The sequence below is a fragment of the Puma concolor genome, chromosome B4 (assembly GCF_028749965.1).
Source record: "Puma concolor isolate L17-30 chromosome B4, mPumCon1.1.hap2, whole genome shotgun sequence".
Lineage (NCBI taxonomy): Eukaryota > Metazoa > Chordata > Mammalia > Carnivora > Felidae > Puma > Puma concolor.
The window spans coordinates 53,029,404-53,047,428 of record NC_141673.1 but is presented as its reverse complement, the minus strand read 5'-3'; the positions used below and the strand labels follow the sequence as shown (position 1 = coordinate 53,047,428).

At 39.7% G+C, this 18,025-nt stretch overlaps 1 protein-coding gene across 4 annotated transcripts in view; it reads left to right on the top strand.

The window, feature by feature from the left end:
* SRGAP1 (SLIT-ROBO Rho GTPase activating protein 1) overlaps window positions 1-18,025 on the top strand; it is a 286,134-nt gene that overhangs the window by 239,816 nt on the left and 28,293 nt on the right. For all 4 annotated transcript variants that reach the window (XM_025926696.2, XM_025926695.2, XM_086712917.1 and 1 more), the window contains exons 13-16: window positions 3,020-3,080; window positions 3,359-3,436; window positions 5,438-5,572; window positions 17,675-17,780. In XM_025926696.2, coding sequence (XP_025782481.1) covers window positions 3,020-3,080; window positions 3,359-3,436; window positions 5,438-5,572; window positions 17,675-17,780 — 380 coding nt within the window. The remainder of the gene's footprint in view (window positions 1-3,019; window positions 3,081-3,358; window positions 3,437-5,437; window positions 5,573-17,674; window positions 17,781-18,025) is intronic.

Below are 18,025 nucleotides of genomic sequence, written 5' to 3'. Positions count from 1 at the left end.
CTTGGCTTTAATTAGATTTTTAAGGTCTTTAAAAGAACAATGTTTGCAGTTGGAAATTAGGTTTAAAAACAGGCTTCACTCTTTATAGATTCCTACCTGTTTACTATCAAAAGGGATTACAGAAATCAAACACTGATTGAGAAAGAATTGTCTTCTCTAGCAAAACTGGATAAATAGTCTTTACATTACATACTTGTCAGTTGTACCAAATTCAAGTCAAGGGCTCTTGTTAAGGCAAACCATGTTAAATACCAAATGCACAACAATACTGGATTGTGGACCCTCATGTAAATTAGACAAGAGAAGAGCTTTCTTTTTCGTGGCTAACATTTTATGACAGTTTCAGAAGACTAAACTTACGTAGGAAACTACATCATTACTAACCTCCCCGATAATATGTTACGGGTGGCTTAGTTTCTTTAAAGACAGATCTTGTATCAAATATGTGCACTAATGGCTAAAAAAATGTGTGCATATGGCATGTACACATGGACAGATACATACATACATACACACAGAGATTAGAAACCTCTGGCTGCCTTAAAACTGAGCCCTTCACCTTGGCATTGAGAAGCCACCGGACAACCTAAATCACAATCACAAACCCACTGCCATAAGCCTCCAAAGAGCCTGATTGGCTCTAATTTAATATCAAATTCTTGTCAAACTTGATTAGCTAGTTTCCCAGCCCATCGCCTGTAAGCGGGGGCAAATGACATGGAGAGAAGGGCAGATGAGATGAGAGTGCTGAGATGTGCAGAGGAAGGATAGAGGAAAGCTCAAAGAGACTAGTGTGTGATCCCATGGCACTGGATAACACAGTCCAAGAATGACTGCTTAAGGTGATAGGACAACTCCTGTTACATTTTTAAAGAGATTTTTTATTAAGAACAGTTAATAGAACCCGAATTTAGGTACTAAAGAAAGAGCAAACCATCTATTATGGGAAATTCACTTATGTGAGCCCCTTGGTGTCCCAGATGGCATGTAAAGAATCTTAGGTCTTAGCAGTAAAACAATGGATACAGAGATCTCTGTGCTTCTGGGACTTGCTCGATCAGTTGACGTCCCCACGATACCACCGTGAGACAACAAGAGCAAACCACTTTTCCTTTTTCCCATGGGAAAATTGAGGCACAAAGGGATTTATTTGAATGATAGATGGAGCACAGCCCATTGTTTCACTTCTTATAAAATATTTTCTACCAACACGTTTGGCATCCATGAAATTAAATTAATACACAGTTATCTTTTGACCACAAAATTCATTATATCAGAATACAGATGATCAGCACAAGATTAGCAATTACCTGAGTAAATGTGAAGGTGGAAATATTTTTGAATCATATAAAAACTTAAGACATTTTATGGAGAACTCTCTTTGTGCAAACATTTTTCTTTTAATAACATTTTATTCTTTGTTTATGCTTTTAATACTAAGTTCAGCAGAGGTGCAAACTAATGTTCTCCTTTTATCACTTGCCTTTAAATATTTGTTGTTCTTCTAGAGTACAGTGTTAAATGAATTGTTCATATAAGGGTTACTTCCCTTAAAGCACACATACCTTAAAGAAAAATCCCCTCACATATTCAGTAAGTTTTGATGTAATTACATTGCTATTCTTGAGCCAACTAGTCACACTAAAAAGAGTTTTTATCCTTAAGGACCTTCTCTAAGAAATTAATAGAGTTTACATCCCTAAAACAATTTAACTAATCAGAGAAACTTAATGCAGGCTCCAGAAGTAATTGAAGCATTAACTGGTTTACACACTGATTAGATGGTCTTAAAACCTAAAATAAAACTATTCCTCGAGAAGTGTGTTACCCGTTTTAGGAATAATAGTTTAAATTGCTCAGCTGCATTGTCCCCAAGCCTTCCCCTTCTGCTTAATTGGAAAGGTTAGTGGGTTCTGAATTGTTCTAATGTATTAAGACAACCAAATTCTTCTTGTGTTTCAGAATAAAATTCCTCATGAATTAGTACCTGATGTCTGCTAATCATTTTGAATCTCCATGTTTCCTATAAAGATCTAATTCGTAAAAGAGCATAGTCTTTAAAAGTACACAGAAAATAACTCCACAGCCCGTAACCTTCTTTAACTACATGGAGTGCATGGCATTGATACATGTTTAACTGTGACCTCAGCAGCTTCTTGATCTCCTCTGTCATCCTGTACATGTTTTTAAAAAGTTCCAGGGTTCACATTTGTTCACTGACTGTAGAGTGAAGAATGCACTGACTGGATTACAAGGAGTGGGGAAAGAAGGCCAAAAAACTGCCCCTTCCTAAGAAAGCAAGATTTAATGGGATGTGCATTTGTGCAGTTTTTTCATAATCCTTAAAACATGTAAAAATAACGATGAAAAATCGATGAGTAAGTTCTGATGCAGACCAAATAAATATATGACACATTATAATCATCTATAAAGCAATCCTCATATCCTGCATCTGGAAACATATAAGCTTTTTTTTTTTTTTTAAATAACTGTTGTCATCCAAATGGTGGTGTACTCTCAGGGATGTCACAGAGAGGATCCCAAAATGGCTGAATGTTTGTGTTTGGTGACCAAGATGGCTGTAAGATGGCCACCTAAGATAGTCCTAAGATGCTAAGGTTAGAATACAGAGAGTTGTTCTTAGGTCCATTAGATTAATTACTTCTAATAACCTTTAAAAAAAAAATGAATGATTCACATATTCACTTTGATGTGTGAGCCTAAATATAAGAAAAAGAGATGAATTAGCATTGACATCTCCAGATACAACAGAGTAGATTGAAACAGAATTACCTTAAATGCATTTAATTTGGTTTGCTCCAGAACTGAAATCTACCTTTGGTTAAATATAATTTGATTTTTGGCCTTTGTTGAATATTTTAGAGGGGGATGTATTTGGAAATGATCATCTAAAAAGAGTAAAAATCACTCTTTAAGTAGGGTCAAACTGCGAGCTTTATTACTGTGTGTGATTTATGCCTCTCTTTTGTGGTTAAGTGGTTTCCATCTCTTTACCCAGGACTCAGGACAGATTATCCCCCTCATTGTGGAAAGCTGTATTCGGTTCATCAATCTCTATGGTAAGCCCTAAACTATGGAATCCTTTTTTTTTTTTAAGGTTTACTTAAGTGATCTCTACACCCAATGTGGGGCTCAACCTTACAACCCCCAGGTTAAGAGTCACGTGCTCCATCAACTGAGCCAGCCAAGCACCTCTGAAATTCTTATTTAAAAAAAAATAATCACTGGAAATATTTCAGTGAATGTGCTTTCCGTTAAACACTTGATTACTGGGGAAAGGGGAACCTGGAGGCTGTGATGGAAATTTTTCATCCCCTTCCTCTTCTTTTCTCTTTAGGTCTTCAGCATCAGGGGATTTTCAGAGTGTCTGGTTCCCAGGTGGAAGTCAATGATATTAAAAATTCATTTGAGAGAGGTAATTGCCTGTGTATACCTACAAAGAAACCATGTTAAAAAGCCATCATTTGCCGCAGAGTGAAGTGGCATGCTCATTCTGCGTATCTCCGGAACCTCTCATTTCATTTTGGATGTTGAGATAGGAAGCTATTTGGAATAGCCGAGAAATGAAGCCAAAATCATAAAATTTTGTAATCAAGTATACAAAAACTTATGAGCTTTATATCCCGGTTTAGGACTGGCATTGGTAATCCTCAGCATGTGTCAAAGGTGGCACGTGAGAGGGTTCTAGAAGAATAGCCCGATAGCCCTGGGCCTACTTGGCAGGCGTTGGAGGTGACTCATCCCAGCTACATGTCTGTGTCCTTTGTCAGAAATGCTTTCCTCCCTCTTATTACCACCCCCAGACTCCTTCCCTGTGACCTTACGTTTGTTCATAATTGGCTTCAGATAAATCCTACTGAACTGTTAATCCACACATTATAATTAGCAAAGCCGTAGACGTTAGTGTTAGGCAGACCCAGAATCAAATCGGACTCTTTGATTTACTAATCATTTGATTTTGGTCAAGCTACTCATCTCTTCTTTAGGTCTCAGGTTCGTCATCTGCAAGATTCCAACTTGGTGTGGGGATGTGGTATAATCACTGCAAATGCCTAACTCGTTAGTGATGGCTCTTAGTTACTGATGCTCCCCAATTATGATGATTTGTGTCCTGTGGACTCCTGGGTAAATCTGTACCTTCCTTCATCTGTTTGAAAGTCAGGCTGAACATGCAGAGTGGGGGGTATCATGGCCTGGAGACAGGGCTTCTCTCTCTCAGTCTCATTTCCTTTGTCACAGAGCCCTTGAAAGTTTGAAATCTTGGTGGAAGAGATCAACTTGGCTCCAGATTGTCTTTTCTGTTTTAAGTTCTCTGATACGATGTGTGGAGCAGAACAGCCTTCTCTCTCAGCAGCCACATGCTCCCAGTCTCTTCTATGAACCATGTTCAGCATAAGCTGAAGTGTCTAAAGCGTCACTTTCTGTGCCAGTTACCACAGGCAAAATGCTTTATTATTTTTCCTTGGAAATCCCCCTGGTATTTTGTTACTTGTTTGTGATCTCTTTGGGTGAGGCTTTCTCTCTGTGGGAAAGAAAAAAAAAAAATTGTGAATTTGTGTTCAATCATTTCCCAGAGAAAAAGGAATCCCAGGTCCCTGAAAATAAACTGCCCCAAGAGGCAAAAAAAAAAAAAAAAAAGTTAAAACGCAGTGTACAATTTTTGTGAACTTCAGAACAGACCTGTGAATAAAAAATGGAGTTTGACTTAAGGCTGCATGTTATGTTGAGCTTCTCAAGAATTTTATCTCAGTTTAATTCTCAGGGACGTGGAATAGCCAGGCCAGTTATATAAATTTTAAAACTGCTTACCATAAAGAATGATATAATTTCGTATTTGGGATATATTTTTTAAATTTGTACTTTTTATACAAATCCCTCGGTACTAGTAAGGGTACATTTTCAAATTCCTCTATCTGATTTCAGAATCTCCCACTGCTGAAGGCAGCTTTCAAATGTGCCGTGAACAGCACCGTGCCACTGGGAAATGTTTATATAATTGTAGGCATTCACAATTAGGTGCATCCTATAATATTTCTGATATTGTATCTATATTGTGTCTTTTTCCAGTAGGATAAAAAACACAGAGTGTAGTATTTGAATTCATGTCAAGCTAAGATTAGATTTTAACTATAAGTCCCACAATATTTTATTTTAAGATATGGGTAACTTGTAAGGGATTATTTGGTAGCCTGAGATTTTTTAAAAAGCTTTATTTTAACCAACTATTTTTAGGTTAATCATGGGTTGGGATATCTAAACCAATTAGTTTAATTTTAGTACTATATAATCTTTCATAAAGTGAAATTAAAAGATACATGTATATATAGAAACATGTGTGAGTACAGAAATATATCTTTATTCAGAGGAAGAAAAAGAAGCACTGTGCATGTAACTGATTTTTTTTTTTTTTATATAGGTGAAAACCCTTTGGCTGATGACCAGAGTAACCATGATATTAACTCCGTTGCTGGCGTTCTGAAGCTGTATTTCCGTGGGCTGGAAAACCCCCTCTTTCCTAAGGAAAGATTCAACGATCTGATTTCTTGTATCAGTAAGTGGATTTTTTTTTTTTTAAGTCTTTTTGCACCAGAATTGTTTCACTCACCAATTTCCTGGAAAGGCAGCGGCCCCTCTCCGCGTATCCTCCCCTAACCACTACCCCTTGACCACCAGATTTTTGAGACCGTTTGTTTTCTTTCTGGATACGATGTGAGTCATCCTCCAGCTGTGGCCTCGCCCTGAGCTGAGTGGGTTTTGCTCCCGAACACCCACCCACAAGTTCCATACAGCCCGAGAGCGTCCCACTTAGTGACTGGAATAAAGCAGAAAGGCAGGTGCCAACCGACAGCTAAGGGAGAGGGGGAAGTTGTAGCATGGAATGTAACTTCTTTTTGGCTCTTGGTTCTTGGTTTTCTCCACCAATCTTAAGAGTGGAGTAATTTACCCATCTTGGAACATTACGTCGAGGACTAAAGTAAAATGAGATAAATGACCATCAGTACAGTGCAGAGACACCAGGTGGTAATTATCTGTCCGTGGGCATCCCCAGCTAATAGGCGAAGGTGCTGTGGGACTATGAATGATGTATCATACAACTGAGAATCATCAGCAGGTAAACAGCATTACTGTGTTACTCGGGCGGCAGAGGCGGGGTTGGGGGGGTGGGTTGACACTACAGGAAAGGTGAAAATAATGATGCCGGGAATTAGGTGTTAACCATACTGAGTTCTGTACATCTAAAAATGCATGTGGGGGCGCCTGGGTGGCTCAGTTGGTTAAGCGGCCGACTTCGGCTCAGGTCATGATCTCGCGGTCTGTGAGTTCGAGCTCCGCGTCGGGCTCTGTGCTCACAGCTCAGAGCCTGGAGCCTGTTTCAGATTCTGTGTCTCCCTCTCTCTCTGCCCCTCCCCTGTTCACGCTCTGTCTCTCCCTGTCTCAAAAAGAAAACGTTAAAAAAAAAATTTAATAAAAATAAAAATGCATGTGGCTTTTAATGTTTATCTCTTTTTGAGAGAGTGTGTGTGAGTGGAGAAGGAGCAGAGAGAGAGGGAGGATCCAAAGATGGGGGGCTCGAACTCATGAAACATGAGATCGTGACCTGAGCCGAAGTTGGAGGCTTAACCAACTGAGCCACCCAGGCGCCCCACAGGATGCCTTTTTAAAGCCCCAGTTCCCAGGCAAGGGTCTAGAGCTGATTCAAATCCCACAGTGAGGGCCTGCATAAGAATCAAGCTTGCCTCGGGGCGCCTGGGGTGGGAGGCTCAGTTAAATGTCCAACTCTTGGTTTGGCCTCAGGTCATGATCTCACAGTTCGCAGTTCAAGTTCAAGCCCAGCATCTGGGCTGTCAGCACAGAGGCTGCTTGGGATTCTCCTTCTCCCTCTCCCTCTGCCCCTCCCCTCCTCATGCGTGTGCTCGCTCGCGCTCTCTCTCTCTCTCTCAAAATTAATTAATTAAAAAAAAAAATCAAGAAACCTTCTTACCCCACCTGCCCAACCCACCCTTTAGTTCGCCCCCCAGTCCTCAAGTCCTCCTACCATCAGAAACTCTCCCAGCTCATCGCTCCTTCCCCACTCCAGTGCCAGTGACTTGGCTTCCACTGGGACTGCTGGTAACAGTCTGCCAAGTGGAGTCAGTCCCTACTTCTAGATCCTGCCAACTCTTCCCTCCTACCCACCCCCTCCCCGTGTCATTCTGTCCTTCACACCATGGCGAGACCCCACAGGGCAGATTTGGTCGTATTGTTCCCACCACTCTCGTTTAAAACCTCTTTCAATATTTCCCACCAGAAGATGAGCTCCTTGGTGTGACCATTTCGTAGAACCGAGTCATTTTGTCTATCTGGTCTCTTTCTGCTTGTCCACACTTCCCTCTGCCACCCCTGGGCTGTGTACTTCATTTATCAACAGCAGCACGCCACAAGCTGCAGCATTCCGGGCCATCGCCCATCTCCGTGCCTTTGCCCACGCCGTGTGGTCTACTGTCCCTGGTAGCCATGTGACATCTGCTTGAAGGATTGCTGGCCCGGCACCCTTTCAGCATGTCGTCGTTCCCATACCCCCTCGCAGAATTAGTCCCTGTCTCCTCTACTAACGTTCCACTGTGTACATAGGTCTGTCGTTTTTCTTAATGCCCCACATTAGTGTTTTTAACCCCTCCTTCTCTGTGCTACAGAGAGAATTCAGGGAAGAGGTTAAGAATGTAGGCTTTCAACTCAAATAGCCTGGGTTCAAATTGCTCACCAGCTATGTGACCTTAGGCAGGTTTCTTAAGCTCTCTGCATCCCAGATTCATGAGCTATAAAATAGGGAGAATAAGGGTGCCTGGGTGGCTCAGTCAGTTGAACGTCTAACTCTTGATTTCAGCTCAGGTCACGATCTCACCATATGTGAGATCGAGCCCCGTGTCAGACTCTGTGCTGACGGTGCAAAGCCTGCTTGGGATTCTCTCTCTGCTCCTCCCCAACTTGTGTGCTCGTGCTCTCTCTCTCTCAAAATAAGTACACATTTCACAAAAATAAAACAGGGAGAACAGCAGACCACATATCACAGGGCTGAGAAGTAAATGAGCTTATCCATGTGAGATACCAGGAGGAGTGCCTAGCAAAGAGTATGTTCACTGAAATGCCTACAGTGAGCTGCACAGGCCTGCGAGGTCTTGACAGATTATTCAGTTTTGTAGCCCTAATGCTTGGCATCATTAATTCCAGGTACACAGTAAGTACATCACTCATAGTCGTTGAATGCCACCAAAATTTCACCGGAATTCTTTTGTCGGTATTCAGGCCTAAAATCCTGGCTCTTGTTGAGGATGAACTCACCAGGCGTAATTCTGTCTCCACCCCCACCTCACACAGCCTGATGTCTTGTGTGGGGTTCAGAACTGTGCCTTGTGTGTCCATTCCAAGGCCCTTACATAGCCTGAGTCACCACAGTAGGCCTATGACCCAGCTGGAAAGAACTGAAAAGGAAGTGTCACACTTCTGGAATTCTCCTTTGGCCTTGTTCAGAGACTTTCCTAATATCCTAGCCAGAAAGTTAAATCTGGAAAAATAATAAGCACTCTACAAGGCTCGGTGGTTTTCTAGGTACATACATCTTATCAACATACGTGTTTACATGTACCAGTGGGATAAAGTGCGTTGGACTGCCCTGTCAGTTAGTGTTGTAAAATCACTTCATACTTTCATTGAACAAAAAATATTATTGTGGTTATGAAAATCTGAACTGGGGCACCTGGGTGGCTCAGTCAGTTAAGCATCCAGCTTCAGCTCAGGTCATGATCTCATGGTTTGTGGGTTCAAGCCCCGCGTTGGGCTCTGTGCTGACAGCTCGAAATCTGGAGCCTGCTTTGGATTCTGTGTCTCCCTCTTTCTCTGCCCTTCTCTCTCTCCTCTCTCTCAAAAGTAAACATTAAAGAAAAAAAAAAAAAAAAAAGGCAGGAGTCCCGGGTTTGAAGGTTGCTAAGGACGCTAGAGAGTAGCGATGCTGGTTAGTTACAGATTTAACTGTGCTAGTCATTTAGGTAGTACTGTCAATGTTACTGTTAGTGCTAGAGTTACAAAGTTGCATAGGTATTGAGCAGTGTGTCCCAACCCTACTTTTCCCCAGAAGTCCTGTTATTTTTAGCGCACGTTTTTGCAGAATAGGAGGTTTTTCAAGAACGTACAGTGGCACTGTTTGTAACAACCCCTTTTCTTCCAACATCTAATCTCTTAAAAAGGAGAGGATTTCTAGCTATTATTGATTTATCTCTAGGCAAGCATTTTTCTCATACCAGTGTGACCCTGATGTATATACCATGTTTTTTTTTCTGGATTTTCAATCAATTCTTTCAGAGTGGTATAATATGTCATTCATCATTATATCCTTTCACTGACATTACATTTCTTGATCATCTGAACCATTGATTAATTGCCTGCAGTGTGCAAAACTTTCTAGGGATTCAAAGACTTGATTTTTGCCTTCAAGAGGTTTAAAAAAGTAGTAAGAGAGCTAAGGTATTTACAAATAAATGCAATCTAAGTTAGTATGTAATAGAAGCACAGAGAGAGAGAGAGAGATCTCATGTAGGTTGATTGTTTATATCCGTGTCATCTTCTCCTGGCATTGCTATCATTGGACTGATTTTTCCTACTAACGTAATTTCATGTGGTATTTACTTTGTATAGAAAAATCTTCACTTTTCATCTTTTTTAAGAGTTTACATAGCTGTCTGGTTACCTACTACTTTTTGCTTCTTTTTTGGAGAATTGGGGGGAAGATTTTTTTTTTTTTTTAATGGTGAGTTGTTATTGTGCCATTTCCATGTCCGTAAATACTACATTCCTTGGAAGCTTGCAAATATACGCGGTAAAAGAAAATTGGCATGAGCACGCGTGCACGCGCTCTTTTTAATGTGCACTATTCATTCCCCAATTCGCTGCATATTTCTTTTTAAAAATTACTTACCTGGATGAACACCTGGTAGACTCCAGTGCAATCTAAATTTGAAGTGACGTCCTTGGTAGCGTCTCAGTTTCTCACCGAGGATTGTTTTTGTTTTTTTTTTTTTTTTTAAACCATGCACTTTGTGAATGGTTTTGTAAATGCTCCAGAGTGTGCCCACACATTCTGGGCAGCTCCTAGAATGGCCATAAACCATGGTCTTGAGATTCCCTAGGGCAGAAGTCCACAGGACTTGCCCTACAAGAGCTATTCAAGCAATTTGTGGTCTTTCCTGGCTGCCTCGGAGCTGGGAAACCAGAGGACACATTTGCACTTCATTTTACGTTATGTGTTGTTATCCAGGTGACTCCTTGAGCATGAGGAAACCTTTTTAAGGGGGTCTTTTACCTACCACAATACCAACATGCAGTCTTTGAGACTACTTGACAAGTACACAAAAAGCGTGTGAAACAAAATATTGTCCCATGTAATGCCACTACTCAGAGACTCAATGGTATGTACACATTTTCTTGCATTTCCTTCTGCTCTTTCTGTATTCGTGGGCACATACAACTTTTTTTTTTTTTTTAAGCCAAAGTGGAACTGAATGATCCATTCTGTTCATAGTCAACCTTCTTTTTGACCCTTTTTTTTTTTAAACGCTTATTTATTTTTGAGAGAGTGTGTGTGTGCAAGGCAGGGGAGAGGCAGAGAGAGAGGGAGACAGAGGATCTAAAGCAGGCTCTGAGCTGTCAGCACAGAGACCGACATGGGGCTCCAACTCACAATCCATGAGATCATGACCTGAGCTGAAGTCAGACATGGAACCAACCAAGCCATCCAAACACCCCTTGACTCTTTTATCATACATAATTTCACCTATAAAGCTATAAAAAGATGCAGAAAATTATAATGAACTCCAGTATAAATAATCACCCAACTTGAACAGTTTTCATTTCTTGAACAAAATTACCCCACCTCTACCCCTTCCATCATCCCTCTGACATTACATCACTTCCTCTGTGTGTATGAATATCTGGGAGGTGAACACTCTTCTCTTTTTTTTTTAATATAGCATAGCCATAATACCATTATCATACCTTCAAAAAATAACAGTAATTTCTTAAAATCGTCAAATAACCAGCCAGTACATTTTTAAAATAACTGTATTATGCAATTAATATGTGATCACTGTAGAAAAATTAGAAAATAATCTAGGAAAATAAACCAGCTGTGACTCCTCTATGTATAGATAATGTAAACCTTTTTGGTATGTTCCCAGTTTTTTTCCTATACGTATACCTATGTACTTTTTTTTTTAAGTTTTTTATACCTATCTACTTAAAAAAAAATTTTTTTAACGTTTATTTATTTTTGAGACAGAGAGAGACAGAGCATGAACGGGGAGGGTCAGAGAGAGGGAGACACAGAATCCGAAACAAGCTCCAGGCTCTGAGCTGTCCGCACAGAGCCCGACGCGGGGCTCGAACTCATGAACTGAGAGATCATGACCTGAGCCGAAGTCGGCCGCTTAACCCACTGAGCCACCCAGGCGCCCCACCTATCTACTTTTAAAAGCAGCTTACTGAGATATAATTCTCATACCATACAATTCCTTCATTAAGGTATACGAATCAATGTTTTTTAGTATATTCACAGGATTATACAACCATAACCACAATTTTAAAACATATTTATGACTCCAAAAAGAAACCAGAATTAGCAAACATACCCCATTTACTCATTCCACCCCCAGGACCAGACAACCATGAATCTACCTGCTATAAACGTACCTATTCTGGCCATTTCATATATAAATGGAATTATACAATCTACGGTCTTTGGTGATGGGTTTCATTTACCTAGCTATGTTTTCGAGGTTCACCCATGTTGTAGCATGTATCAGCACTTTATGTTATCACCAAATACAATCGTCCATTGTATGGATATACCACAGACTTTTAATAAAAGGGGATCATACTAAATGACTGCTAATGGATGTGAGATTTCTTTTTGAGATGATGAAAATGTTCTAAAACGGACTGAGATCATGATTGATGAACTGTGAATATACTAAAAACCATTGAACTGTATACCTTGCATATATGAATTATACATGAATTATATCTCAATATATCTACTTAAAATGGTACTATATCATTTGCTCTTTAAAAGCCATTTTTCAAATTTAATGATGTTATTAACGTTTTCCTGTGTCAGTAGGTATTTTACAAAGTAAGATTTTAGTGACCATATAATGGCTTTTATTTAACACATCCTAGTTTTAGAAATTTAGGTTGTTTCCAGTGATTTTGCAATTAAACAAAATACTATGATGAGCCTTTTAGTACATAAATCTATTTGCCCGTTTCTAATTGTTTCATGGAAAAAAATCTCTTGTTTTGTCTTCCTCGTTCTCCAGTGTGTGTTTTTGTTGCTGAAAATTCTTTCAGCTTTGTAGCATATGTGATGGTTTCTGTCTGAATTCTAAATTTCTGTTTGATGCCTTATTAGGGGTTCCTTTTACCCTTAAAAATACGGAACAGGCTTAGTATCTGAACTGAATAAGTGAAGCTTCCTAATCTAAGACTGTTTCTTTACTACCCTTGATCATTCAGCAGGAGGAGAAACATTATGTATTTATTTATTTCTACAGTTGTTGCTATTTAGGAGAGAACATTATGGTTTAATTCACAGAACTCAATCTATTAATGATTAATTAGGAAGATTTGCAAGCATTTCGTTTCTCACCCAGAAGAGCAGCCAGTAACTCATCTCAAGGCTAGGCTAAGATTCATCTAAATGTACTAGAACATCTCTCTGTTTTTCTCTTTCGCTTTCATTCACACACATACACTATTACATGCACACAATTGATTGTTACCTTGACAATTTCCAAGACCTGACAGTGAACCTAAAAATGGCATTGGGCTGGGAATTTCACCTTGAATACTGCCTGTTGAGCTGTGGAGCTCAGAAATATTTGTGTACCTGCTCTTCAATAAACCATTTCTGAATATGGCCGTTAATTTCCTTCCCTCTTGTCATACTTGGGGATAAGCTTGCATCTTGTGATTTATTATTTGTTTTCTGACAAACAAATACTTTTGTACATAGCGCACAGAGAACTGGTATGTTCAGCGTAATGGCCATTTGAGCTTTTTGCCATTTTGTCAAGTAACTTGTGTTTTGTGGTGAGTTTTTCACACACATTTACACAGAGCTGTCAAACCCCCATGCTGTGAAGTTGGGATGCTGACATGGGAACCGTGCAGTGCCAGGAAAAGAACATAAATAAGCCTAGGGAGCTCTGAGCCTGTGACCAAGATTGGCCGAATGCCACTTTTACCTAATTACATGAGATTCCGAATTGTGGAAACAAAGGCCAGCTTAAAAGAGACCCACACGAAATACTGGTTTTCCTTTCTGACAACTCTTCTGAGGGGACGAAAAGATCCGTCTTTTTACGCAGCAGAAAACAGTGAGAGATCATGAGTCGCTGCGCTCAGAGCCAGCTGGGAATGCACATTAATCAGAGCGTCCGCAGCAACCATAAATTTTGACCTGCTAACTGGACTCGGGAGAGTAAATGAGTCATTTGTGCCAGAGCGAGACTCCTGTAGGATGTGTGCCGTAGGCCTGTTGAGCAACCAGCCAGGTAATATCTGAGTCCTGCTCACAACCATCACGCTCCGAGGCCTTTGGGACAGATCGATCTGCTGCCACTTCAGGGATGCCAACGATTCCGCTTTGCTTTGATTTACGTTTCCTGTAGTTGCAGAGAACGTATGCCTGCTTCCCGTGATCTTATCTGGTCTTTTTGGTGTCACTTTTTTACATGCCTGTAGCTTCTCTCTCCTGAAATCCTTCGTTTGCATCTCATGGTGCCCTCCCCCGATCTATTTTGTTAATTGTGGTAAAATATACATAGCACAAAATGTACCATCTTCTCCGTTTGAAGCATACGGTTCGGTCGTATTAAATACATGTTCCGCAGCCATCACCACCGTCCATCTCCAGAACTTTTTCATCCTCCCGAACTGAAGCTCTATACCTGGAAAGCAGTAACTCCTCCCCCCCAGCCCCTGACAACCACTGTTCTACCTTCTGTCTCTGTGAATCTGACTATTCCAGGTATCTTATGTAAGTAGAACCCTACAGTCTTTGTCTTTTTGTGTCTGGCTTATTTCACTTAAGTTGTCTTCAAGGTTCATCCATGTTGTATCAGAATGTCATTTCTTTTTTTAAGGCTGAGTAATGGTTCGTTGTGTATATGTACCACATTTGTTGATCCAGTAATCCATCAATGAACATTTGGGTTATTTCTACCTCTTGGCTATTATGAATAATGCTGCTGTGAGATTGGTCTCTAAATACCTGTTCTGTGGAACTGTGGAATTGCTGAATTATACACCTGAAACTAATATTACACTGTATGTTAACTAACTGGCATGTAAATAACAACTTCTTTAAAAATTAAAAAATTAAAAGAAAATTAACCACTCAATGAACAAATACCTGTTTCCCCAGATGTGGTTGTTTTTTTGTTTTTTGTTTTTTTTTTTAATAAAGCTTTGAAACTACCTTTAAAGGGTAGGGGAACTAACTTTAGAACTGAGAGATAGAAACCAGAGGATCGTGAATTAAAATTAGGCCTCTTGGAAGTAATTGCCTATGTCCTCTTCCAGCCTGAAAACAACTTGCCCCCTATGGGATTTGGCAAAGATTAAAGAATAATACATTAAGAATAGTTCCTTTCATTGGGAATGCAAGCTGGTGCAGCCACTCTGGAAAGCAGTATGGAAGTTCCTCAAAAAACTAAAAATAGAATTACCCTCCGACCGAGCAATTGCACTACTAGGCATTTATCCACGGGATACAGGTGTGCTGTTTTGAAGGGACAAGTGCACCCCCATGTTTATAGCAGCACTATCAACAATAGCCAAGGTATGGAAAGAGCCCAAATGTGCATCGAGGGATGAATGGATAAAGAAAATGTGGTATATATATACAATGGAGTATTACTCGGCAATCAAAAAGAATGAAATCTTGCCATTTGCAACTACGTGGATGGAACTGGAAGGTATTATGCTAAGTGAAATTAGTCAGAGAAAGACAAAAATCATATGGCTTCACTCATATGAGGACTTTAAGAGACAAAACAGATGAACATAAGGGAAGGGAAACAAAAATAAAAACAGGGAGGGGGACAAAACAGAAGAGACTCATAATTATGGAGAACAAACTGAGGGTTACTGGAGGGGTTGTGGGAGGGGGGATGGGCTAAATGGGTAAGGGGCACTAAGGAATCTACTCCTGAAATTGTTGTTGCACTAGATGCTAACTAATTTGGATGTAAATTTTAAAAAAAATTTTTAAGAAAAAAAAATAGTTCTTTCACATTCTTTTTTTGCCTCTAAGACCCCAAAACTAGCTCTCCCTGACAGTTGACCTTAACCTTATACTGAGGATTGGCCTAGAGAATCAGTAGACTTAACTCTTGAAACAACCCAGATCCTCAGTAAACAATGGCAGAAGTGTTTGTTGTTGTTTTGTTTTTAATAATAACCATTATCTGGCTGGAAAAGAGGGGATGGTATTGCCAGTCAGAAGACCGTTAACAGAATAAGTCATCATTTCAATTTATAATTTGCATAAATATGTTAAACTTTGTAACTGTTTGGTTTGAGGCATGAATCGAAAGTCACTTATGCATGCAATTTTTTAAGGACCTGAGAATAAATGCTAGGAAATCTCAATATTTAGTTTTAAGATTAGGTCATAAGTGATTTCAAGTCAAGGTTGAGAACCACTGGTTTTAAAGGAATTGGAATGGGAAACTGAATTAGGAAAGTATTATCATGGTCCCAGTTAGAAATAATGAAGACTTGAGTTAGGAAATCAGCAGTGAGATATCCAGAGATAGAAGCAGCAGAACTTATGTCCCACAGAAAATTGAAAAGTGAAGTGAAAATGCCACCTTCCTAGAAGGGATGGTCCTAACCTCGAGACCAGACACGTTTGCCATTGAAGAGAACCAAGTAGAGGGTCAACCACATTTGTGGGTGGGAGAAGGTCAAAGGTCAAAAACCTAGAAGAAGGAGAGTCTTTTGGCTATCGTGTCAGAAATTAAGGCCTGAAAAAAAAAAAACAGCCTGACATTGTTGAGTAGGATATGTGAATACCTCAAGCATAATTAAGAGTAAATGTAGTAATATGAAATTAGAGTAAACTTCAAAAATGTTTCTGAAATATTCCTTGAGATATTTTTCTCATGGGTGCCTGGCTGGCTCTGTTGGTAGAGATTGTGATGCTTGATCTTGGGGTCTTGAGTTCAAGCCCCACTTTGGGCATAGAGTGTACTTAATTTAAAAAATAAAAAATAAATATTTTTCTCAAACATATGCTTATTGGATGTGTTCAAAGTTGTACTTTATAAAGAGGCACCTGGCTCAGTTGGTGGTGTGTACAGCTCTTGATCTCAGGGTTGTGGGCTCGAGCCCCACATTAGGTATAGAGATGACTTAAAAACAAAATCTTAAAAAAATATATTGTACTTTAAAGTATGTCAAAATCCAAGAAAGACAACCAGACTTAAACAGAAAATAGGTTTTAGTCCCAGCTCCACCCTTCCAGCCAGGTAACCTGGGGTAAGCCACTTACCCAGTTCTCATTTTCCTAATCCATTAAGTGGGGATGACATTACACGGCTTACCTACTCCCTAGCATTGTCATCTGCATTAAACTGGATAACAAATGTGAAAATGTAAAATATAGACCATTATGAAAATACTGGATTATTAGTATTGTTTTGCTGCTGTTCACAAGCACTTTAGTATTAAGAAGCTTTAGGCAATTTGTATTCCTAGTAAAGAGGTGTATGATAATACTGGGAAGTCCCAGGTACCCCTGTCTTCAGGGAGCTCTCTCAGGGAAAACAGGATAAGGAAATAAATAACTGTAAACACCATGGTATAAGTTCTGTGAGAGCCAGAATGAAATCACTAATGTATTTTTTTCTATTTATTTTTAAGATTTTATTTTAAGATTTAATATAAAATGTAATTTTAAGTAATCTCTACACCTAACATGAGGCTCGAACTCACAACCCTGAGATTAAGAGTTGCACATTCCACCAACTAAGCCAGCCGGTCACCCCTCAAATCACTAACATATTTCTAATGCCTAACTCAGTACCTGAAACCTAGTAGGCTCTGCTAAAATACATGTTTGAAAAACTGATGATGTATTATAACACAAGGTAAAAAGTCATATCATTAAAATACTGCAATAATTTTGAGGAAGGAGAGATTCAAAGCCTGGTACATTGCCTGAATCATAGTAATAGACAAATAAATATAGGATGAATTATTAAATCATAAGGGAGATATCCCCAAAAGCTACTTTAGTTGACATGAAGCAAAAAGGAGCTGAAACCATATCAGATGCAAAATCTAGAAATAACAGCAAGTGAAAAATTATTTTTAAACCTAGAAGACGCTAAGTTGCTCGAGACCATGGAAATCAGAAAAAACAGTGATGGGTCAAAGGAGACACTCAGAGATGGTGTTACACCCAAGCTGATCATAGATTCACTGTCTTGATTACAGTTACGGCCCACCTAGGGCCAAAGGATTGCTTATGGTTGGATATGAAATTTGGTACTCAGTGTTCTGCTTTAAATGTAGCAGATGAAAGGATCCTGACCATGTTCTCTTCTGTCTGTAGGAATAGATAATCTCTATGAGAGGGCGCTTCACATCCGCAAACTCCTCCTGACCTTGCCTAGGTCCGTCCTTATCGTGATGAGGTACCTCTTTGCCTTCCTCAATCAGTAAGTACCCTAATGCTCTGCCAAAATGCCTGCCTTCCATTCCGTTTGCACTGCTCTGAATTCTGTTTTTGTTCTTGGATTCTGTAAAATGTACATTAGGTCCCATTTATCAGCAGAGTCAAAGAGGAGATGATTAAATGTAGACCAAAGTTATGTTTTTCCTCAGCAGATCAAGGTCATTGCATGATAGATGAAAGATGCAGAAACTGTGGCCTTACATGCAAAAATATACAAATATTACTAAA